At 44.7% G+C, this 24,825-nt stretch overlaps 1 protein-coding gene across 1 annotated transcript in view; it reads left to right on the top strand.

Annotated features, from left to right (window-relative positions):
- Positions 1–24,825, top strand: part of FAM185A (family with sequence similarity 185 member A) — a 100,872-nt gene that overhangs the window by 31,884 nt on the left and 44,163 nt on the right. Inside the window, exon 4 of the mRNA XM_082255163.1 lies at positions 5,323–5,461. Coding sequence (XP_082111289.1) covers positions 5,323–5,461 — 139 coding nt within the window. The remainder of the gene's footprint in view (positions 1–5,322; positions 5,462–24,825) is intronic.

The raw sequence follows: 24,825 nt of genomic DNA on the forward strand, positions 1-24,825 counted from the left end.
CGTGCTCTCGTGCAAAGGTGAACGCTTGCATTGGTCCCACACACATGTATAAACGAGGATTGCATCACACATGTCTGAGCGAGAGCAATAACCAGACCACCTGTGTAACTCCACTGGTAACCTGTAAAGGCTTTTAAAGCGTCGCCTATGGAGATTTTGAAATACCGTAGTTTGGCGCCATTCCGCCAGCGTGTGCAATTTTGATATGTGACTTTTTTTTTTGTATTTGAAGTAACGCCATCTTTTATATTTTATCAAAAAATTCGGTATTGTGTTTGTGTGCATTAAAATTAACCACTTTACTACCAGTCACGTAACCTCTACGTCAGCAGACTTTGCGGGGTTATACCGGGATGATGCCTCTAGCTAGAGGCATCATCCCGGTACCGTTGTTTGAAGCCGACGGTCGGCTTTCCGTCGGTAACGATCGATGCGGCTCGGGAGCCGCTCGATCGTTACCCGGGGGGGCGGGAGGGGACGTCCCCCCCCCCCCTCCCGCCGCCTTCCGCGGCTTTGCTCGGGGCTACCGTCCCACCGGGAGCCCCGAGCACCCAGCCGGCGCGTCCGCCGGCTGGATGGAGTCCCGATGAATGCCGGAAACGGCATCGATCGGGTCTCCGATGACGTAACCCGGAGGCGGCGTCCATGACGTCACTTCCGGGTTACTGTGCTGCAAAAGGCGGCAGATTTGAAAAACGGCTGTATGCAAAAATGCCGTTTTCGGCGTTTTGCATACAGGGAAGTGTAGTGGAGGGGTCTAGGGTCTTTTAGACCCTCGATCCCTCCATAAAGTGTACCTGTCACGACATATTGCTGTCACCAGGGATGTTTACATTGCTTGTGATAGGAATAAAAGTGATCAGATTTTTTTTTTTTTAAAAAACCTGTAATAAAGTTTAAAAAAAAAGAAAAAATAAATAGGAAAAAAAAAAAAAAAAATTTAGCCGTCCCCGTCACCGTTAGCTCGCGCACAAAAAAAAACGTATACGCAAGTCGAGCCGCAAATGAAATCGCTGTTCAAACCACACATGTGAGGTATCGCCGCGATCGCCAGAGCGTGGGCAATAATTAAAAAAAAAGAGCTACACACTAACTCTAAACTGGTAACCGTTAAATAAATTTAAAGCGTCGCAGATTGAGATCTCTATTGACCGTAGTTTGTCGCCATCCCACGGGGGGGCGCAATTTTAAACCGTAACATGTTTGGTATCTATTTACTCGGCGTGACATCATCTTTCACAATATACAAAAAAAATGGGCTAACTTTACTGTTTAGTATTTTTTAAATGCAGTGAAATGTGATTTTTCAAATTTTTTCCAAAAAAATGGCGTTTTAAAGACCGCTGCGCAAATACCGCGTGACAAAAAATTTTGCAATGACCGACATTTTATTCTCCAGAGTCTTTGCTAAAAAAATATATATAATGTTTGGGGGTTCTAAGTAGTTTTTTCTAGGAAAAAATACTGGTTTTAACTTGTGAACAAAAAGTGTCCGAAATAGGGCTGGGGCTAAAGTGGTTAAAGTGTATTTTTCCCCAAAAAAATGTGCCTTTGAAAAACCGCTGTGCAAATACTGTGTGACATAAAAAAAAAATTTCAAAACCCACCATTTTATTCTCTAGGGCACACCTGTCAAACACAAGGCCTGCAGGCCAAATCTGGCTCACCAGGCCTTGTCATGGGGCCCACGCACCCAGTTTTTCCAAAGAAGCTTTTGTGGGATTGGGGTTGCACTCTGTACACAGATCACATCTCTGAACCCTGCGCTTTGTACACAGATCACATCTCTGAACCCTGCGCTTTGTACACAGATCACATCCCTGAACCTTGTGCTCTGTACACAGATCACATCCCTGAACCCATGAACTCTTCACTCTGTATGTAACGCACTCCAGAACGCTTGTACATAGCGCACCCCAGATACAACTGGCACCTTGAGAGACCCAATACTGCTGATGCTGCCCACAATAAAATTGAGTTTGACGTCCTTGTTCTCTGGCTTCTGCTAAAAAATATATATAATGTTTGGGAGTTCTAAAGACATTTTCTAGTAAGTGATTTTTAAACACAGTGTCAGAAAAGGCCTGGTTTTCAAGTGGCTATAGAATCCATGATCAGCAAGCCTGTCTTGTAGCACTTTTGTCTTGGGTTCAGATTCTACCATACAAATGTAAACTCCGCATTTTACAGACGTGTGTGTGGTTTATTTTTTGTTTTGTTTTTTACACACAGGATCTTTATGACCACAATATACTGCATAGGTGATCAGTAACTTTGTTACGATTGTGTGAATGTACCCTTATCAGTCAGATTTCATTTTTTTTTTCCTGTTTTGGTTAAAAAGTAAAAAAGTTGGAACAGTAGGTCATAGGAACAGAGAGTGCGTAAATATTTTTCTTAGTACATGTTGACATATGAAGAAAGTTAGCCTATATACATTGCAATGCACAATGTGATGGTAGTTCTCCACTTTTTTGTTTCACATGAAAGCTTGCTCGTCATCTGGTTATAATAATGTCGTTTGTACATGACTGTATCTCACATGTGTTCTGGAGCTCTACCCTTCCCCCTTACAAAGCCACTTGAATGAATTTGAGGATCCCTCATTGGAGAGACAGCAGAGAACATGACACAAGGCCGCAGGCTGTTTGCAGTTTACGTTTTTCTGACTTTACTTTTCAATAACAACGCAGTTCCCTGATCAAAGTGTACGCATCCTGTGTGGGTAGCATGTACATTAATGGAAAAGTTAGGCAAGGGAATATTGAAAATTAAAGCGTATGTCCCTGCCAAAACCTCTACAATTATAGGTCGTTATTAATAGCTGCAATGTATGACTTCACCCTAAAAATAACCACTAGATTGCAAAGTAATTTTCCCACTGGCACCCAATCTGGTGCAAAGAATGTTTTGGCAATGAGATCTCTGCTGTCTTTTGGAAAACATGTTTTCTTTTCTGGAAAATGATCCTGTGAACTGGTCAAAAGGGCAACCTCCAAGCTGCACTACGCTTTGTAATTTATAATAGCAATCTGCATACCTAATATTTTAAGGCTCTCGTGACTTGTATCATTTTATATGTGAAGCTTGAGTCACTATATTTTTTGAGTTTAAAATTATTAGAGAAATTAGTAGTGGATTTAGTTGTTTATTATATGAATTAAGCTCTCCTACTTCTTGGCAATATAAAAGCAATAAATGTTATACTGGATGGCAGGATTGTCAGGTTGGTTGATTTCCAACAAATTAAATAAATGTATTTTACAAATATTTTTTGCTGAATGTAAATCACTCTAGACGTACTTTACTTTGGTTATATTTGACTAGTTTTACTTCAGTGCTGAGCAATTCTTATTTACCCGTCTGCTGGCACAGAGCCTTTTTTTTTTTTTTTTTTTATTTATTTTTATTTTTTACTTTTATGTTCTTGAACTCAAAAATTTACTTAAAACCCCATAACATTATACATTTTAAAAAAGTAACGTACCCATAGAATAACACGTGGCAGTTGCGTTATGTTGCACACTTTTTTAGTACAGCTGTTTTATCAAATAGTTTTTTTTCAGTAAAAAAATATCTTTAGCGCACGCAAACCCAAAAGAAAAAAAAAAATCCAAATTTTCTGCACATTTATGAACGACTGAGTCAAGTAAATAGGTACCAAAAAATGTCAAGAATTGCATGTGGTCATAAAATGGTGATAAAATACAGTGCACACAATTTTTCCATAGGCGATGCTTTAAAAACATTATACAGTTCATCAGTTTTGAGTTAGGGCTCTTTCACACGGGCAATCCGATCAGATCCGCCTGTCAGTTTTCTAGGCGGATCTGATCGGATCCTCCATGCAGCTCTATGGGGCAGCGGAGACACTTCCGCTGACACCCGCTGCCATCCGCATCCGATCCTGTCCGTGAAATCTGGACGGATGGAAACCCTATTTTTCCATCCGTTCAGTAATCGGATCGGATCTGATGAGAGCGGACAGGCGGTCCGCTCATCCGATCCCCCATAGAGGGCAGCGGGGGCTGAGACACCTCCCTGTCCGCTCTGCAAGTGGAGACGGAGCTGTCATCCGCCGGCTCAGCGGGGATCGTGGATCGATCCCCCCTGAGCAACACGGATCCGCCTACGGAGGCGGACCGTGTGAAAGAGCCCTTACTTGTAAATAATGGCCCTAAAACTGTTCCTCTTACTATGATGTGCATGGTGATTATCGAATATGTGTTGCACAATTGTTTTATTTACCAGTGTGCGCCACACGTGTGTGTCTGGTGAGGGTGGTTGTAAATTTTTTTTTCTGTAAATCAATATTTTAATTTTATAAACCCTCCTTTTCTTTTTCTTTATTTTTTTCCTCCTTTCCTCCACTATAGTTTATTGCTATAACAAGATGGCTGACAAGCCTCCTATGTGATCTCGCATAAAGAGTGAATATGCCCTTTACAGATGCCTTCTCTGCACTCCCGAGAGCTAGTTAGTGTTCGGCAGGAATTCTACTTTAGGAGAAACTTATGCTGAGATCAGTGTTTGAACTGCTGTTGCCAACCTCTTGTTTTGAAAATCTTAAGAAAACCTAGTTGACTGGATATCATCCTGATCTAATGGCTCCAGTAATTTTAGTCACTGACCCAGAACATGTATGCAGACAGTAAATCACAGACAAACTGGAATTCTCTAGAATGTCTCATTCATAACATGCAAGCTGTGGTGTGGAGCCTGTGGTACCCCATGGCCTTCTCTCTGCTTGAAAGTCAGCAGCTACAAATACTGTAGCTGCTGACTTTTACTATTAGGACACTTACCTGTCCAGTCATCCAGTGGTGTCCTCACACAAGCCTATTCTTTGGCTTTCGGGTGCTGGCATCGCCATCTCTGCTAAGGGAAATCGATATTGAAGTGTTGCGGCTTCACAGCCAGTTTTTACGCATGTGCGAATCTCCCTGTGCTCTGTGAATGGGCCAGCTGCGGGAGGAGGGGATGGGGGGCAAACTTCTGGCTCACTTCACCGCGGTGATCTGAGCTGGAAGTGGGAGCGGGTACCTGTCAAAAAAGGACCTTACCAGAGAAGAAATAGTCATAGTCAAGAGCAAGGAGGCAAATAATACTGGAAACTGCAAGCTCTAAATAATGGTGTCACTTCCTGAGGTTGTATAAATTGGAGTGAAACTGTAAACCAAATGTTCACAATGGCTAAACATAATTACATATCTTTAAATGGTTGGACAGTTTATAGATTAATATTAAGTCTGTATTTACCTGTATGGTTGGAGTTCTTCTAAACACATCAAATGTTCTTTACATTTTTGTTTTGTGTTACAGACGGTTGATATTGAGAAACTGTTAGGTACATCCATTAATGTTTGCACAGAAAATGGTCAGCTGAAAGTCAAATACCTGTATGCAGAATCTTCATCAATGTCTTCAGCTGCTGGAGATATAATAGTAGGAAGTGCCCATGGTAAGTCATCTATCAAGCGAACAAAAAAAAAAAAAAACTACATTTTCTAAAGGAAATGACTGCCAAGCTAGTGCAATACAGTTCTTTGTCTTTTACTAGTGAATATGATATAAATAGATGACTGACTTGATTTGCGGGGATACTGTACCTGAAGGCTCAAGGTGGGGATGTGACTGCAGGCTCGCAAGAGAAATTGAATGTCGTATCGCAATTTGTTGTATCTTGGTTTGCATCTAGGCATATTGATAGGTTTTTGCTTTTAGGAAGTTTCTTTCAGACAAAAATAATCTTGATCTTATGATACATAGTTACATAGTCAGGTTGAAAAAAGACACAAGTCCATATGGCTCAACCAATAAAAAAACAAAAAAAAAAATACAGTAGTATAATTTATGTATAATAGGTAGTGGAAAAACATTTTTTATGAGTCCAGAGGTATCGTTTAAGACCATTGGCCTTTAGGGATGGCAAATAGATGTTAGTAGTTTTCCGTACAACACTCCTGACAGAGATCGATGCCCTACTGTAAGGCACCCCCTGAAACTAACTTTCACTGTAGCCCTAAACCTGGCACGAACTGTCCCTGTAACCCCAGCCATGAGGCACACTCTCCCTGCAACTCCAACCCTCACACTAACTCTTCCTGTAACCCCAGCACTCGCACTAACTCTCCATATAACTCCAACCCTCACACTAACCATCCTTGTAATCCCAACCCTCACACATACCCTCCCTGTAATCCCAACCCTCACACATACCCTCCCTATAACTCCAATGCTTACATTATCTATCCCTGTAACCCCAACCCTCTCACTAACCATCCTTGTAACCCCAACCCTCTCACTAACCATTCCTGTAACCCCAACTCTCGCACTTGCCATTCCTGTAACTCCAATCCTTAACATGATCTCTCCTGTAACCCCAGCACTCGCGCAAACTCTCTCCTGTAACCCCAGCACTCAGGCAAACTCTCTCCTGTAACCCCAGCACTCAGGCAAACTCTCTCCTGTAACCCCAGCACTCAGGCAAACTCTCTCCTGTAACCCCAGCACTCAGGCAAACTCTCTCCTGTAACCCCAGCACTCAGGCAAACTCTCTCCTGTAACCCCAGCACTCAGGCAAACTCTCTCCTGTAACCCCAGCACTCACGCGAACTCTCTCCTGTAACCCCAGCACTCACGCAAACGCTACACTACACTTATACTAGCATTTTATCACTAATCTACCCTAACTTATTTGCATTCAAACTTTCCTGCACTAGGTTCTTCTATGTGGAAGAAAACCCCATCCTGCTAAAATGTACTATTCCAAATGCTGGAATCTACTGTTATGTGAATAGACAATGCTATTCTAAAACAAAACAACCCCAAAAGTGAATGTATTTCAAGGCACACGCTTGATTATATGGAAGAGACTGTGTTTACCCCATAGAAGGGTTGAAATGGAAAGCTTTACTGAATACATCAATCTCCTCCCACCTGGTCACTGCACATATACGGCCGGGTGGGCGCGTCCTGAGTGGACGTTCCTTTCGAAGGAGGATGCACACACAAGCCCGTGGCTGCGCGATCCCTGTGTCCCTATGTCCCCCAGACACAGCGCAACACTACTTGGCAGGAGGGCTCTGTGATTGTCCCTCCTGATCACTTGAAGGCTGTGTCTAGTCACAGCCGTCATGTAATGTAAACGCAGCCTGTCAGTGAAAAGGAGAGGGGATCTGTGCTGCCAGCCAGGGATCAGTGAGTTTACAGCACTTTTACTGCTTTTTCCCCACTGATTACCCAGCTAAAGTCCCCAACACAGTGAAACCACCTGTCGCAAATCTGTCCCAGTGAAACCACCTGTCGCAAATCTGTCCCAGTGAAACCACCTGTCGCAAATCTGTCCCAGTGAAACCACCTGTCGCAAATCTGTCCCAGTGAAACCACCTGTCGCAAATCTGTCCCAGTGAAACCACCTGTCGCAAATCTGTCCCAGTGAAACCACCTGTCGCAAATCTTTCCCAGTGAAACCACCTGTCGCAAATCTGTCCCAGTGAAAACACCTGTCACATTCTGGGTCCCTGGGAGCCTCATGGTGCCGCGCAGGGCTGCCATTTTCTTGTATCCTGTGTGCTTTAATGCATGGTGGCCATGTTTGTGTAGTCCGGCATTGGAAATAGCGGCGTCCATAACAGTGGAGCCTTTCTGGGTGGTGATTTTTGGCTGTGGGATCCCCTCACGCCCTGGTGCTTACTCCTGGGTCTTTCCATTCCCTGGACATCGGACGTGGAGAGCAAGATTATTCTGGTGCTTGTTCTGTGGGGTGGTGAGTCTGGTGGGTCCTCTCCCTCTCTGCTGCAGGATTGATTGGTGCTCTGTTACTGGTGATGGGTGTTGCTGCCAGAGCAGAGGGTGTGTCCCTTAGCAGTGTTTTGCACTTTTTTTGTGGGGGTCCCCCTATTGACTCATGGAGTCTTTGGAGCATGCTTCCCCCACCTGACCCTTTCTGAGGCTGCGGGCCCCTCTGGGTCCCAACCACCAACTAATGCACTGACGGTGGTCCTGGAGTCCTTTGTGTCCTGGGTGGAGGTGTTTTTTGGGCGGCTTCCCCTGTGTCATTGGTCTCCCCAGATTCTGATTCAGCCGCTGCAGACGTGGCTCACCCTGCTGGGTCTGCGACCACATGCCCTGAATTCTCAGATAGTGAGGATGATTCCTCTACACCCGTAGATGTGCACGAAAAGGCACTGATCGTGTCTGTGCGTGAGACCTTAAAGATGGATGACGCAGCTCAAGCTGCAATGGAGGCACCGGTTCCCTTTCCCCTCCTATTTTGACAAAATTGGCACTGAAGAGTGGGGATGGCCAAAACGTCCCCTTGTGGTCCCTAGGCGATTTGCTATAGCCCTATGAAGAGTTCCTTCTTAAAAAGTGGACTGTTCCACCAGTGGTGGACTCCCCCAGTTTCCAGATTGAACAAGGCAACCATGATTCTGGTTGAGGAGTCTCTGGCCTTTAAGGATTCGGCTGACAGAAAGGCGGAGGCTGTGGCTCCCAATATGTGCGTTGTGGCTGGTTTGGCACTTAGACCGGTATTTACCATTGCCCTGGTGTCGCAAACTGACTGAGTGGGCTAAACTTTTACGCTGTGACCTGGAGGGGGAGCAGCTCCCCCCTGCCTTGAGCTAGCGGACCAGTTGGTCCAGGGGCTGAAGTTTATCTGTGATTACTCTTTGGATGCGTCTCCCCTGCTTGCAAGACTGTTTCGTCAGTGGTCCTTAGGTGTGTTTTTTGGCTCAAATGTTCTGTGGACCAGATTTCCAAAAAGGCCTTAACTGATCTTCCTTTTTTAGGTAGATCGCCTGTTTGGAGGTACCCTGGGTGACATCATTAAGAGTCTCATGGGGGGGAAGAGTATTTTACTTTTCTTCCGCAGGCTAGTAAGGGCAAAGATCCTCGTTGTAGACGTCGCCCGTCCTTGGCTCACAAGAAGTTTTTTTCGTCCCTCAGGGTCGAATGACAAGGGATCAAAGTCTTTAAAGGCCTCTTTGGGAGAATCCATGCGGCCTTGGTCTGGCAAGTCATGAGAGGGCTTCGCCAGACCTGCGGACAAGGCTCCGTCAGTGTGAAGGTGTGCCCTCACCCATGTCTGGGGTGAAGGGAAACACTTTGCTGGTTCCCAAGTAGGTCCACAAAGTAATGCAGTCCAGCTAAAATATCGAGTTTCATTCTTACTCTCCGGAAAGGTTATTTCCTTCCAACATGCGCCTGTCCCCGGACCGCTTACAGGCACTTTGGGGCGGTGCAAGACCTGGTACTTCAAGGGGTGATTGCTCCGACTTCTGAACGTTTTCAAGGCTTTTATTCACCTCCAGGACCTCAGGGCACTGAATTGCTTTGTGTGGGTACAGAAATTCAGAATGGAGTCCATTCGCACGGTGGTGACATCCCTGCATCAGGTGGATTTTCTTGCCTCTATCAAAATCAAGGACGCTTACCTTCACATTCCAATATGTGTTGGTCACCAGCGCTTCCCTGCTTTGCCGTGGGAGGGGAGCATTATCAGTTTGTGGCATTACCGTTTGGTCTCCCCTCCGCTCCTCGGTCTTTACAAAGTGTATTCCCTGGTGCTGGCGTTTTGTTACATCAGCGGGGATCACCGTAATGAGCTTCTTGGACGACCACCTTCTGTGAGCGGAGTCCCCTACTGCATGTTGTGGACAACGTGGAATCACTATACAGACTGAGGGACTTTGGCTGGCTTCTGAATCCTCAGAAGTCTGCTTTGATTCCTTCCACAAAGTTAGACTATCTGAGTCTGACTCTGCACTTGCCCTTAGCCAGAGTGTTCCTTCCTCTGGACAAACTCCAGAAATTGCATGCTGCAATTCATCTCCTGCTTTACAAGTCGCTGGCTTTGACGGTTTGGCTGTTGAATGCCAGGTGCTGAAGGATAGGGGTTTGTCTGCGTCGGGGATTCAAACGCTGTTGAACGCTAGGAAGTCTACCTCCAGGAAGAACTACCATCGTACATGGAAAACGTACATTTTGTGGTGTGAGTCTTTTGGGGTTCACCTCGCTCTCTCGGTGGCTCGAGTCTTGACCGACCTTCAATGGGGGGGGTTTAAGCAGAAATTGGCTTTGAGTACCATTAGAGGTCAGGTGTCGGCCTTGGCAGTCTTCTTTCAATGACCATGCACTCCCAGGTGCGTATCTTTCTTCTGGGGGTTCAACACTTGGCTCCTCCACTGTGGTCTCTGTTACCACCTCAACTCGGTGCTCTCAGTCCTCCGGAAGCCCCCCTTTTAAAATCTTTGGGAGATTCCCCTGCTTGCGCTGTCCCAGAAGGTGGCTTTTTTGGTGGCGATCACCTCTGCGCACAGTGTTTCGGAATTGGCGGTGTTAACTTGTCGTTCACCTTACTTGATGGTTTAAAAGATAAGGTATTGCTTCCCCCCCCCCCCCCCCCCCCGTCCGTCTGTCCTTTCAAAGGTTGTCCCTGATTTCTATTTGAACGAAGACATTGTGTTGCCTTCCCAGTGTCCCAGGCCAAAACATCCTAAGGAAATTGCTTTGCATGCTCTGGATATGGTTCGGGCAATTTGGGTGTACCTGGCAGCTATGGAGTCTTTTTAGTAAGTCAGACTCACTTTTTGTGCTCCCGGCTGGGCCTCGGAAAGCACTGGGCACTTCCTCTGTGACCATTTCCAGATGGATCAGACACAGTGACTCTACTCGGGTGCTTAGTGCTTCTTGGGCCTTCAGGTGTCAGTGGCGCAGGTTTGCAAAAAGGCTACCTGGTCATCGGTGCACACCTTCGCAAACTTTTATAATGTGCATGTGTTGCAATCTGTGGATGTTTCCTTTTGGCTACTAGGTTTTGCATGCTGCTGTTAGAGGAACTGGTCCTCTTTTAGGGTCTGTGGTTTTTTTCAGGTGGGCTCCAGTTGTTTTTTGGATTGGATTACCTGGTTAGCTATTTATCCTTGGGAATTTTTTATTTTTTTTTCCCGTTTTTGTTTTTCCTGTTTTCCTGTTACCACCCCTTATGTCGACACTGCTTTGGGACATCCCAATGGTTAAGAAAATCCGAAACCTGTGTCTGTCAATAAACGAGAAAATGGGATTTTTGTCTTTACTGTAAAATCCATTTCTCGGATATTCATTGACTGACACAGCACCCACCGTCTGTGGAGTGTAATTCTTCTGACACTGCTTGTAACAAAACTGAGTACCTATAGCAGAGAGGGGGAGTATACCCCCTGGGACTGCCCATAGGTGAAGTCAGTCTTTTTTTTTTTTTTTCTGCCTAATGTCCTACTCCTGTTGGGGGAAGTAAAACCCAATGATTAAGAAAAGGAGCTGTGTCCACAATTGACCATCAGAGAAATGGGTTTTACTGTAAAACCAAAATCTAATTTTTAAATATATATTTCTCTATCGCTCATTGACAGACGTAGTCCTCGGTGATACAGCACCTTCGGGTTATGTTGCCTCCACAGGAGTAGGACTAGACAGGAAATGAAAAATGCTCTGGCCACACCCCAGGGGCAGTCCCCGAGGGTATATCCTCTCTCTCTCCGCCACAGCAAATCAGTTTTTTTCTGTCTAGTCAGGAGTAAGGACCTAGATACCTTGCTGGGATCTTCGGTCCTGGCAGGATTTTTTTCTTAGAAAATAATTTTTTAAGACAGCTTTTTTTCTCCAGTGTTCCTGTGAGATCTTCAAGCAAGAAAGCTGAACTGGGCGACGGGCGGGATGTTGAGATCCAGTGGTCACCCCAGTTCAGCCTACGAGCGCGTGCAGGCCATAGCTCCGCGCTGGGTCGGCCGCGACATAGTCCCACTGGACGGGGACTGACCCTGCGAGTTAAACGTCTCGCTGAAACGCCAAAGACCATGAGTCACGGCGCCGTATTGGTCGACAGCCCTCCTACCTCGGTGGAGAGGGGTACTGTCAGGAGTTGGCGCCCGCCTGGTTCCGGTATGGTGAGTAGTATGTTCCCCCTTTTCCCCCTGACGGGTCTTGTGGTGAACGCGGGCCCCTCTCTGTAATGGTAAGGATGGGTTCCCCTCTATCCTACAACATGTCACAGATCCCCCTAATTGAGTGTGATTTTTGTGTACAAGAAGCCAGGAGGCTTGGTTTGGGAGCTGACAATCTAATTGTAAAAATGTGTAAATGATTGTAGTCAGTGGCAGTACTAGAACGTTACTGTGATAGTATAAGGTATCCTACCTGTCAGTAGCCACAGGGCGATGTCTATACATGTATACTGCATTCCAGATCATTCCTCCAGCTAAGCAGATGCCTCCCGACGGCCACGGACCGCATACGGCCCGCTAGGGTCCGGTACCTCCGACCACGCTGACCACCATGAGGGTGAAGGGTTGTGAGGCCGAGATCCTTCTGCAGACATGCCGCTATTCTGTGCAGGCCGCCGCCATTGTCTGGTAGATCGCACGAGGCCGCCATTTTGGTGTAGCCTCGTGTCTCCAGCATGGGGGCGGCCATGTTTGAGGTGACTCAAACACCTCATGGAGCCAGGGGGAGGAGCCGGCAGGCGTGTTAAGGGGCGGAGCCGCCTCTTTTACCCAGGAAATAGGGCCAAAGACTTCCTGTCTGTAACAAGACAAGCACTGAGCAAGCTGATGAAAACTTCTGTGCATCAGGGATGAGCCTCGGGGTCTGTCTCTCTCTCTGTGGGGTCCAAAAAGGCAGGTAACACTGAGGGGCGCTGTTGCGACTGGGGGACACAAAGAAAGAAAAAAAAAGTTTTTTTTTTTTTTTTACTTTGTCATTTTTTGTCGCTGGCAAGTGTCTTGTATAATCATTGACCCTGCCGCATACGTATCCCCACCTGATCCCCTCAAGGTGGCCGCAGGACCCTCCAGTACCCCACTTGTTTTTAATGCATTATCGGCAGTTTTGGAGTCTTTGGTATCCCGGGTGGAGGTGGCCTGTCAGGGACGGGGGTCAAGTAGCGACCCCCGCCTACCCCTATTGTTTATCAGATACTTCAGATACGGATTCGGAACTGGTCAATGCAGTTGCAGGTCCCTCTTAGGGGGCTGTTGTCTCAGGTAATATCTCCTCAGCAGTGAGGAGCACGTTTCTGCCTCCGCCATAGCACAAGAGTGGTGGATGCACTAGTTGTGTCCGTCCGGGAAACCTTTAGTCTTGAGGTTACACCGGCAGAGGTAGCTGAGACTAAGATTCCTTTTTGGTACTTGTTAGCCTACCAAAAGGGCAAAGGATTTTCCTTTACCCAAATGGGGTCGTTTTGAAACGAACCCCTGTTATTTCCAAACGCATGGCTAGGTGCTATCCGTTTGAGGAATTCCTCTTTATAGGATAGACGGTACCACCTGCTGTCTTGCCACAGACTGTTAGGATAAAAAGACCTCGTAACTAACGAGGACCTTCCTTTTCTGCTCATATAGAGTTGTTCGTTCCGGCGATAAGGTGAAACCCTCCAAAGCCCCTTTAGAGGGGTTTCAAAGGGCGCTGGTCGGGTAAACAAAGAGTCCGGCTCAGCCAAGCCTGAAGAATATAGCCTGATGCGCCCCTACCCATCTCTGGGGTGGGGGGGGGATGTCTTCACCGGTTTCTGGAGGACACAGGATCGAGTTTCGATCACTTCCACCGGTGCGATTCTTCCCTTCTAACATTGAACGGTTTCAGGGGTTCTATTCGAACCTATTCACAATGCCCAGGAAAAGAGGGCAAGGTGCGTCCAAATCTGGACTTGGGAAGAAATAGAGTCCATCCGTACAGTGGTGGCCTCCCTGCATCAAAGAGATTTCCTGGCGTCCATAGACATATAGGATGCCTATCTTTATATCCCCATCATCGCAGGACATCAGCGTTTTTTCGCTTTCCCAAAGATCATCCCTGGTTCCCACCAGGAGACTGAACTATCTGGGCCTAAGGTTGGATACATCCTGGGCAAGAGAGTTGCTCCTTGCTGGGAAACTCCAGAAGGTTCAGTCAACGATTCGGATGTTGCTGTCCGTCAATTGGCTGGGACTGATGGTGGCCTTCTTAGAGGCAGTACCGTATACCCAGTCTCATACCCGAATTCTCCTGAAGGAGATTCTTTTTTAATGGAATCAGAATTCCGATTCCCTGGACAATCGGATCCGGTTGAGCGAGCGGACCAGGAAGTCTCCGATGCTCAACCAGGGGAAGTCATTTCTTCCGATAGTATCCAGATTACCAATAAGGGTATCGGAACTGAGAGCGATCAGATTTTGTCTGATTTACTGGATCGAGCAGCTCTAGAGCAGCCCGATTCGGATCCAATCGCATATGGCCTCTTCATCCAGAGGTTTTTCCCTAGCTGTCCCTTCGTTGGGACATCCCGGATGTGGATCTGTTGGCACCTTGGCCTAACAGGAAGGTGCGGAGGTTTGTAGCTCGCGCCACGATCCTCTAGCGGACGCAGCAGAAACGCTGATCGCCCCGTGGGGGCAGTATCAGCTACGGCATGCCTTCCATCCTCTCAAGTTGCTGCGGGAACTTCTTCGCAGGATAGAGGTGGAGGGAATTCCAGTTATTCTGGAAATTCCGGATTGACCTCGTCGAGCCTGGTACGCCGACTTGGCGAGGCTAGTCGCGGACGCTCCTTGGAGACTTCCTCTCAGGGAGGATTTGCGGTCTCGGGGACCGATCTTCCATCTTGCTTTACAGTCGCTGGCTTAATGGCCTGGCCATTGAGACCAGGTACTGAAGGACAAGGGAGTGTCAGCTTCAGTTATTCCTACCTCCAGTTAAAGCAAGGAAAGCGACTTCCAGCACATGGAAGTCTTATATTGCATGGTGTGAATCTATTGGATTTCCCCCACAGACCTATTCGGTGACCCGAATTTTGGTCTGTCTGCAACAAGGGGTTGAGCAGAAACTATCCTTGAGCACGATCAAGGGTCAGGTTTTCGGCGTTAGCAATCTTCTTTCAAGAAACCTTTGGCTAATCATTCCTTGGTGCGGAATTTCATCCAGGGGGTGCGACATCTGGCTCCGCCAGTGTGCGCACCCTTACCGCCTGGTATCTTAATTTAGTGTGGTCGGTTCTTCAGAAACTTCTCTTTGAAGATATTAGGGAGATTCCCTTGCTTACATTCCCAGAAGGTAGCCTTCTTGGTGGCCATTACTTCTGTACGCAGGGTGTCAGAACTGGCCGCATTATCCTGTCGTTCCCCAGATCTGGTGGTTCATAGGGATAAGGTGGTTCTTCTTCCGAATCCATCCTTCCTTCCTAAAGTGGTTTTCGTAAGACGGACTCACTTTTTGTGATCACGGATAGCCCTTGAAGGGGGTTGCCTGTGTCTGCCGCGACCATATCTACATGGATCAGTCAGACGGTGGTACAGGCTTATTCTATTAAGGGTCGGAATCCTCCGTTCCCTGTTAGGGCGCACTTCACTCGAGCGCTCAGTACTTCCTGGGCCTTTCGCCATCAGGCGTCAGTGGTCCAGGTATGTAAAGCGGCCACCTGGTCGTCGGTACATACCTTTACAAAATTTTATAAAATTGATGTGATGGCATCGGCGGATGCCTCATTTGGCCGCAAGGTTTTGCAGGCCGCAATTTGAGGAGACCGGTGGTCTACCTCGAGGGTTTTTTTCTGTTTGAAAATTATTTTTTTTTTTGTTGAGTCTCATCATTAAGGATGAGCATTGTAAACTTCTAGTTGGCACCGGTTGGGCCTTCTAGATTTGGATTTGATTTCCATTTTCCCACCCCTCATTTGTGATACTGCTCTGGGACTTCCCGAAGGTGCTGTATCACCGAGGACTACGTCTGTCAATGAGCGATAGAGAAAAATGGATTTTTGTAAAATCTTACCGTAAAATCCTTTTCTCTTAGCTCATTGACAGACATAGTACCCGCCCCTCTGTTTTTGAGTTGGGTTGGGTTAAATTCTCTAAGCACTGCTTTTGTGACATAACTGATTTGCTGTGGCGGAGAGAGAGAGGATATACCCTCGGGGACTGCCCCTGGGGTGTGGCCAGAGCATTTTTCATTTCCTGTCTAGTCCTACTCCTGTGGAGGCAACATAACCCGAAGGTGCTGTATCACCGAGGACTACGTCTGTCAATAAGCTAAGAGAAAAGGATTTTACGGTAAGATTTTACAAAAATCCATTTTTTTTTAAATTGTGGTTATTTTTTTGTTTATAGCACAAAAAATAAAAACCGCAGAGGTGATCAAATACCACCTAAAGAAAGCTCGATTTGTAGGGGGGAAAAAGACATCAATTTTATTTGGGTACAGCTTCGCACAACCGCGTAATTGTCAGTTAAAGCAGCGCAATGCCATATCGCAAAAAGTGGCCTGGTCATTAAGGGGGTAAAACCTTCCGGAGCTGAAGTGGTTAAAATGTGATATCCCTATTACATTGCTTCACTACCCAGCATGTCACTGTCCTGGAACAAGCATGCAGATGGTAAATTCTGAAAGTCAGAATACTTCTGCACTTGTTTAATTTCAGTTATCCATTAAATATTGAAGATCCGAATGATGGTCTGATACCCTAAACATTTAATTTACACCAGCAATTCCTGTATTTCTATGTTCACATTTCACATTCAGCAAATGCATGCTCTGTATAGGTATGTTTCCCTTTTAATGGTCCTGCTTGATTTGTTAAGATTGTCAAAGTCCTGGAAGACTGAATAAGTACATACCGACAGATACAACATAAATATAGATTTAAATACAACATAATACTTTGGCTAAGATTCCATTTTAAAGTTGCATGCAAAATTTTAATGTAATTGTTGGGAATTGTGTTGGGAAAGTTTTGTCCACTCAGAAGTGTTATGTCAAATTATAGTGCATTACTGAACATCATAACATTCCTTCCTCTGAACGAGGTGTTCCTGGCTTTATTTTCCTCAGTTTTTTTTTAGAAAACTGTTACGACAGGTCTCATTTTAAGCAGAATACTACGGTGACTCAGCTCAAGGCAAAAATGACTTGTTTATGCCTGCTCACAATCCTTGTGTGCGTTCAAGGGGACATGTACCTATATATTATTGTAATGTAATGGTTTTTATTTGTTTGCCTTGGTTTCATATTTGAAGGACTCCACAAGATACTGTATAACCGCTTCCATACAGAGCAGTTAGACCCCCTTCCTGCCCAGACCAATTTTCAGCTTTCAGCACTCTCACACTTTGAATGACAATTGCTCAGTCATGCTACACTGTAACCAAACAAATTTTTTTATCATTTTTTTCACACAAATAGAGCTTTCTTTTGGTGGTATTTGATCACAACTGGGGTTTTTTTTTTTTCGTGATATAAGCAAAAAAAGAGCAAAAATTTTGCAAAAAAAACACTTTTTTTTAGTTTCTATTATAAAATTTTGCAAAAAATTAATTTTTCTTCATACATTTGGGCCAAAATTTATACTGCTACATATCTCTGGTAAAATTAACCCAAATTAGTGTATATTATTTAGTCTGTGTGAAAGTTATTGAGTCTAGAAGCTATGGTACCAATTACTGAAAATTGATCACACCAGATGTAGTGATGGCCTATCTCCTTTCTTGAGGCCCTGAAATGTCAGGACAGTACAAATACCCCCCAAATGACCCCTTTTTGTAAAGTAGACAGTCCAAGGTATTTAGTAAGAGGCATGGTGAGTTTTTTGAAGTTATAATTTTTTCCCACAATTCTTGGGAAAATGAAGAAAACATTTTTTTTTCTTTTTTTTTCCCAAAACGTTGTCAATTTATAAGCTATTTCTAACACATAGCATGTACACAGCAAAAATGACACCCCAAAATTCATTCTGCTACTCCTTCTGAGTATGGTGATACCACATGTGTGAGACTTTTACACAGCCTGGCCACAAAAAGAGACTCCACGTTCAAGTAGCACCATAAGGCGTTTTAGGAGCATAAATACACATAAAACTTTCTTACTACCTATCACACTTTTCAAGGCCCTAGAGCAACAATACAATGGAAAAGTCCACAAAATTACCCCATTTTGGAAAGCAAACACTCCAACGTATATTCTATGAGGCATTATGGGTCCTTTGAACATGTCATTTTTTTCCACAAGTTTTTGGAAAATGTGGGAAAAAAATAAAAACTTTTTTTTTTTACACAAAGTTGTCAATTTATAGGATATTCCTAACACATAGCATGTACATCGCAAAAATGACACCCCAAAATACATTCTGCCACTCCTCCTGAGTATGGCAATACCACATGTGTGAGACTTTTTCACAGCCTAGCCATATAGAGGGGCCGAACATCCAAGGAGCATCATCATGCATCCTAGCCACTTGCCTAGGCCTATTTTTGACATTTGGTGTTTACAAGCTAAAATCAGTTGTTTTTGCTAGAAAACTACTTGGAACCCCAAAACATTATATATTTTTTTTTAGCAGAGACCCTAGAGAATAAAATGGAGATTATTGCAATATTTTTTATCACACCGTATTTGCGCAGCGGTCTTCCAAACGCAATTTTGTGGGAAAAAAATCACTTTTTTTAATTAAAAAATAAGAAACCAGTAAAGTTAGCCCAATTGTTTTCCATAATGTGAAAGATAATGTTACGCCGAGTAAATAGATACCCAACATGTCATGCTTCAAAATTGCGCACGCTCACAGAATGGTGACAAATTTTGGTACTTAAAAATCCCCATAGGCGACATTTTAAAAATTTCTACAGGTTGCTATCTTAGAGTTACAGAGGAGGTCTATGGCTCAAATTATTGCTCTTGCTCTAACGATCGCGACGATACCTCACATGTGTAGTTTGAACACTGTTTACATATGTGGGCGGGGTTTCCGTATGCGTTCGCTTCTGCGCGCGAGCTCGCGGGGACACGGCGCTTTAATTTTTTTTTTTTTTTTTTTTTACTATTTATTTTATTTATTATTTTTTATTTTTACACTGTTTTTTTTAAAAAAAAAAAATTGATCATTTTTATTTCTATTGCAAGAAATGTAAACATTACTTGTAATAGAAAAAGGCACGACAGGACCTCTTTTTTGTGAGATCTGGGGTCAAAAAGTCCTCAGATCTCACAAGTACACTAAAAGATAGAAAAAATAAAAAAAAAAAATTAAAAAAAAATTAAATAAAATGAAAAAAAAAAAAGGGACCTTTAAACTGGTTGCTAGGCAACGACGTTTGCCGTAGCTCCGGTCCTCCAAGACCATAGAGTCGAGTGAGGGCAAGCTTGCCCTCACTCGACATCCTGTCTGTGAGGATCTGGGACCGGATCGTTTTCCCCGCTGCCGGCGGGTCCGGTAAGCGGGGAAAAGGACCAGAATGCAGCGGGAGGGGGGGGGGCACCTCTTCCGCCACCCCGGAAGGGTGATCCCGCGGCGAATCTGCCGCTGGGACCACCCTTATCGGAAAGCCAACCGTCCACCGTTTAAAAAAATACCAGGGTTATGGCAGCTATCTGCTGCCATAACACCGGTATTTAGGTTTAAACGGACGACGTATGTTAACCTTTTTGGACTTAGACATGGTGGCTGTATGAAGGGTGACAGGTACTCGGGTACTTTGCTGGGCAGGTGACAGGTACTCTGGTACTGATAAGCAAGTGGCAGGTACTCGAGTACTCCGATAGGCAGGTGACAGGTACTCGGGTACTCTTATGGGCAGGTGACAGGCAGGTGATAGGTACTGATGAGTAGTACTGATACTGATAGGTGATACTGATACTGTACTGATGGGTACGGATGATCAGTACTGATACTAATAGGTGATAGGTACTGATGGGTACTGATGAGTACTGATGAGTAGTGATGGGTAATGATGAGCAGGTGGCAAGTACTCGGGTACTTCAGGTGTCAGGTACTCTGATGAGCAGGTGGAAGGTACTCGGGTACTCTGTTGGGTAGGTGACAGGTACTCGGGTACTCCGATGACGGGTACTCAAAGTACCCGAGTACCTGTCATCAGAGTACCCGAGTACCTGTCATCAGAGTACCCGAGTACCTGTCATCAGAGTACCCGAGTACCTGTCATCAGAGTACCCGAGTACCTGTCATCAGAGTACCAGAGTACCTGTCATCAGAGTACCCGAGTACCTGTCATCAGAGTATCCGAGTACCTGTCATCAGCGTACCCGAGTACCCATCATCAGAGTACCCGAGTACCTGTCACCAGCCCATCAGAGTACCTGTCATCAGAGTACCCGAGTACCCGTCATCAGAGTACCCGAGTACCCGTCATCAGAGTACCCGAGTACCTGTCATCAGAGTACCCGAGTACCTGTCATCAGAGTACCCGAGTACCTGTCATCAGAGTACCCGAGTACCTGTCATCAGAGTACCCGATTACCTGTCACCAGCCCATCAGAGTACCTGTCATCAGCCCATCAGAGTACCCGAGTACCTGTCATCTGAGTACCTGATGGGCTGGTGACAGGTACTCGGGTACTTTGATGGGCTAGTGACAGGTGCTCTTTATTGGGGGGGGGGGCAATCAGTGTGGTTGGGGTGCACTATGATTGGTAACTAGCTGTTACCACAATCTCCTCCTCACACAGGATCAGTGTGTGAGGAGGAGAACACGGTGACAGCTAGTTACCGTGTTCTCTGGTGACATTTGTGACCGGCTGTGATTGGACACAGCCGGTCACGTGGTAAAGAGCCAATTTCATTGGCTCTTTACCTAGATCGGGGATGGGCTCTGTCCGAGGGACGAGCCTCGTCCCCGATGGCCGCGCTGCGCGCCCCTGGGGGCGCGCATTAAGGAAGGAACGAGCGGCTCGCGCTGGAGCCGCTCATGTGATCGGCTGTGATTGACACAGCCGATCACGTGGTAAACAGCCAATTTCATTGGCTGTTTACCTTGATCGGGGTTGGGCTCAGTCCGAGGGACGAGCCTCACCCCCGATCGCCGCGCTGCGCGCCCCCGGGGGCGCGCAGTAGCGGGGAGATCCGGGCGCCGTCATATGACGTCGGCCCGGATCGAGAGAGGATTTGTGCCGACGTCATTTTACATGACGCGGTACGGAAGGGGTTAAAAATGGCAACTTAAAATAACGCTATAGAAAACTACAATATTTTATAAATGCTTTAGGCCCCTTTCACACTTGTGCGACCTAAAAGTCACGCAATTTTACCGCGATTGTGACTGGACTTGAAGCAATGCCTGTGTAATCTTGAGGTCTATGGACCTCAAAACGCATCAAAGTCTGACCAAAGTAGTGCAGGGACTACTTTTAAAGTCGTTGAGACTTGAAGTCGTAGATATAGAAACAGTACTCATTGGAAATCATGGAGTACGACTTGTCATGTGACTTTGCAGTTCCTAATCGCAGGAGAGCGCAAAGCAAAAGCTTCCCCATTTCCTGTAGTACTTGATTTTAGGTTTTTCAGTTATCCTAGCATGTGCTGGGTGACACCAAGTTATGACAAGGTTTTAGCAGGCACTGTTTATTATCAGCTGTTGCAGGGCTGACAAAAAACGAAATTGATATCCAGATAAATATATTTTATGGAATTTAACACTGGAATGTATATGCAGATTTTCATTTAGACTCCTTTTTAGATAAAAACAGTGCATTCATAAAGTATTCAGACCCTCTTCACTGTTTTTTTTTTTTTTTTTTTAAATGTATGTTGCAGCCTGATACTACAGTTGTTTAAGTTCATTTTTGTTACTCCTAATCTACAGTCATTACCCCATAATGACAAAGCAAAAACATAATTTTAGAAATGTTGTGAGTTTATTTTAAAAAAATACAAAAAAAAAACAAATCACTTTGCCATAAGTATTCAAACCCTTTGCAACAAAACTTGAAATTTAGCCTCAGGTGCCTCCCATTTTCTCTTGATCATGGCTGAGATGTTTCTACACCTTGATTGCAGTCCACCTGTGGTAAATTAGATTGTTTGGACGTGATTTGGAAAGGAACACACCCCTCCTATAAAGGCATTACAGCTGACAATGCATACTGTATCTGAACAAAAGCAATGTGGTCAAAGGAACTGCCTGCAGAGCTCAGACACAGGATTATTGCAAGGCACAGATTTGGGGAAGGCTACAAAAAATTTCTGCTGCACTGAAGGTTCCCAAGAGCACAGTGGCCTCCATAGTTCTCAAATGAAAGAAGTTTGGCACAACAAGGACTCTTCCAAGAGCTGGTCGCCCGGCTAAGTGGAACAATCAAGGGAGAAGGGTTTTGGTAATAGTGGTGACCAAGAATCCGATGGCCACTCAAAATGCACTCCAGAGATCTTATGTGGAGCTGGGACAAAGTTCTAGAAGGACAACCATCAATGCAGCTCTCCACCGATCTGGGTTTTATGGCATAGTGTCTAGACGGCAGCCTCTCCTAAGTGCAAAACACATGAAAGCACACTTGGCGTTTGCAAAAACACAGAGCAAAAAACAGACCTATACAACATAATGTAAGACCTATCTGTATTGCCTGAAATACAATTTATTTGATTTATCCACAGCTACAGTGTCATGAAAAAGTATTCACACCCCTTGAAATTTTCTACATTTTGTCATGCTACATGCACATGCAAATGTATTGGGTTTTTGTGATAGACTAACACAAAGTGGCACATAATTGTGAAGTGAAAGTAAAATGATAAATGGTTTTTAAACCTTTTACAAATAAATAACTGAAAAGTGTGGTGTGCATTTGTATTCAGCCCCCTTTACTATAATACCCCTAACTAAAATTTAGTGATACCAATTACCTTCAGAAGTCGCCTAATGAGTAAATGGAGTCCACCCATATGTAATTTAATCTCAGTATAAATACACCTGTTCTGTGAAGCCCTCCAAGGTTTCTTAGAGAACCTTAGTGAACAAACAGCATTATGAAGGCCAAGGAACACACCAGACCGGTCAAGGATAAAGTTGTGGAGAAGTATAAAGCAGGGCTAGGTTATAAAAGATAATAAAAAAAATATCCCAAGCTTTGAACATCTCACGGAGCGCTGTTCAATCAATCATTCGAAATGGAAAGAGTATGGCACAACTGAAAACCTACCAAGACATGGCCATCCACCTAAACTGACAGGCAGAGTAAGGAGAGCATTAATCGGAAAAGCAGCCAAGAGGCCCATGGTAACTTTGGAAAAGTTGCAGATATCCACAGCTCAGGTGGGAGAATCTGTCCACAGGGCAACTATTAGTTGTGCACTCCCACAAATCTGGCCTTTATGGAAGAGTGGCAAGAAGAAAGTAATTGTTGAAAGCCATAAGCAGAAGCCATTTTGTTCCAGCTCCACACAAAATCTCTTTAACAGCAAACATGTTAAAGGTGTGGCCTAAAAGCAAAGCGCTATGTTTGGTGGAAAACTTAACACTGCACATCACCCTAAACACACTATCCCCATTGTGAAACATGGTGGTACCAGCATCATGTTGTAGGGGTGCTTTTCTTCAGCAGGGACAGGGAAGCTGGTCAGAGTTGATGGGAATATGGGTGGCGCCAAATACGGCAATCTTAAAAGAAAACCTGTTAGTCTGAAAAAGTCTTGAGATTGGGGAGGAGGTTCACTTTCCAGTAGGACAATGACCACCAGAGCTACATTAGAATGGTTTAGATCAAAGCATATTCATGTTAGAGTGGCCCATTCAAAGTCTAGGCCTAAATCCTATTGAGAATCTGTGGCAAGACTTGAAAATTGCTGTTCATGGATGCTCCAATCTGACAGAGCTTGAGATATTTTGCAACGAATGGGCAAAAATGTTACTCTCTAGATGTGCAAAGCTGGTAGAAACATACCCAAAAGACTTGCAGCTGTACCTCCAGCGAAAGATGGTTCCACAAAGTATTGACTCCGTGGGGCTAAATACAAATTCACACTGCACTTTTGACAACTTTCACAATTTTGAAACTCCTTTTCCTTCCACTTCACAATTGTGCCACTTGGTGTTGGTCTATCACATAAAATCCCAGTAAAATAGATTTACGTTTTTGGTTGTAACATGACAAAATGTGGAAAATTTCAAGGGGTATGAATACTTTTTCAAGGTATTGTAAATAGTGCAAGGCCCTGCCAAGCAAATCTCATAATAGTTTACAAATCTTATCTTGAAGAATATAGATTAGAAAAATAGTGTGCGCATTTTTGTGGTGGTCTAATGTTTTTTAGAAATGTTTTTTTGGGCATGAATCCTAAATGCTCATAACTTTAACATTTTACTAAAGTTAGAGACTCCCATTCGTTAACCTTCCATTTTGTGGGGCACAGGAAATATTTCTGGTTGAAATCCTCATCTGTGCTCAATGTAGTTGTTGCTTATCTCCTTTTGATGTTAAATCTTTAGAAAAACTGTCTACAATTAGAGGATTAGTACAAGTGGTATCATAGGCCGACCAGATCGTTCTGTATCCTTCACAAAATGTAGTTTAAAATTTGTAAATTATTGCTGTTTTTGTATTTATTTTTATTAAACAACACTAGCAAAAGTGTGCTTGTTTGAGCATGATGAAATTCCACAATTCTAGGAAAATTTCTACCGCCATTGGTCTACAACAGTGTACGTTCAGCAGTCTGGAGAATATAACAGATAGCATGGTTTACAGTTGAAGTACATAGTGTAATCGTATAGATTGTAGTGGTTCAGAGTATGCAATATACACAGCACATTATCCAGACCAGTGCTTCTTAACCTTTTTTCTGTCAAGGCACCCTTTAGAGTTGTGTGCAGTGCCGGGGCACACCAGTGTGAGAGCTCGTTCACGCTAGGGAGTGCGTCCGAGTGCGTGCTTTTTTGGAAGTACCTGCATGCTGTGTTTTTTCAATGGGCTGTTCTATGCGTGTAAAACATGCCGATGCCGGCATACGTTTTAAAATTGTGCCACACCCAAACATATGGTACTTCTGAACCATGCGGTTTAGCGGGAACAAACATGCACCCATTTTCT

This window comes from Pelophylax lessonae (assembly GCF_965119305.1).
Source record: "Pelophylax lessonae genome assembly, chromosome: 4".
In the NCBI taxonomy this organism is placed as follows: domain Eukaryota; kingdom Metazoa; phylum Chordata; class Amphibia; order Anura; family Ranidae; genus Pelophylax; species Pelophylax lessonae.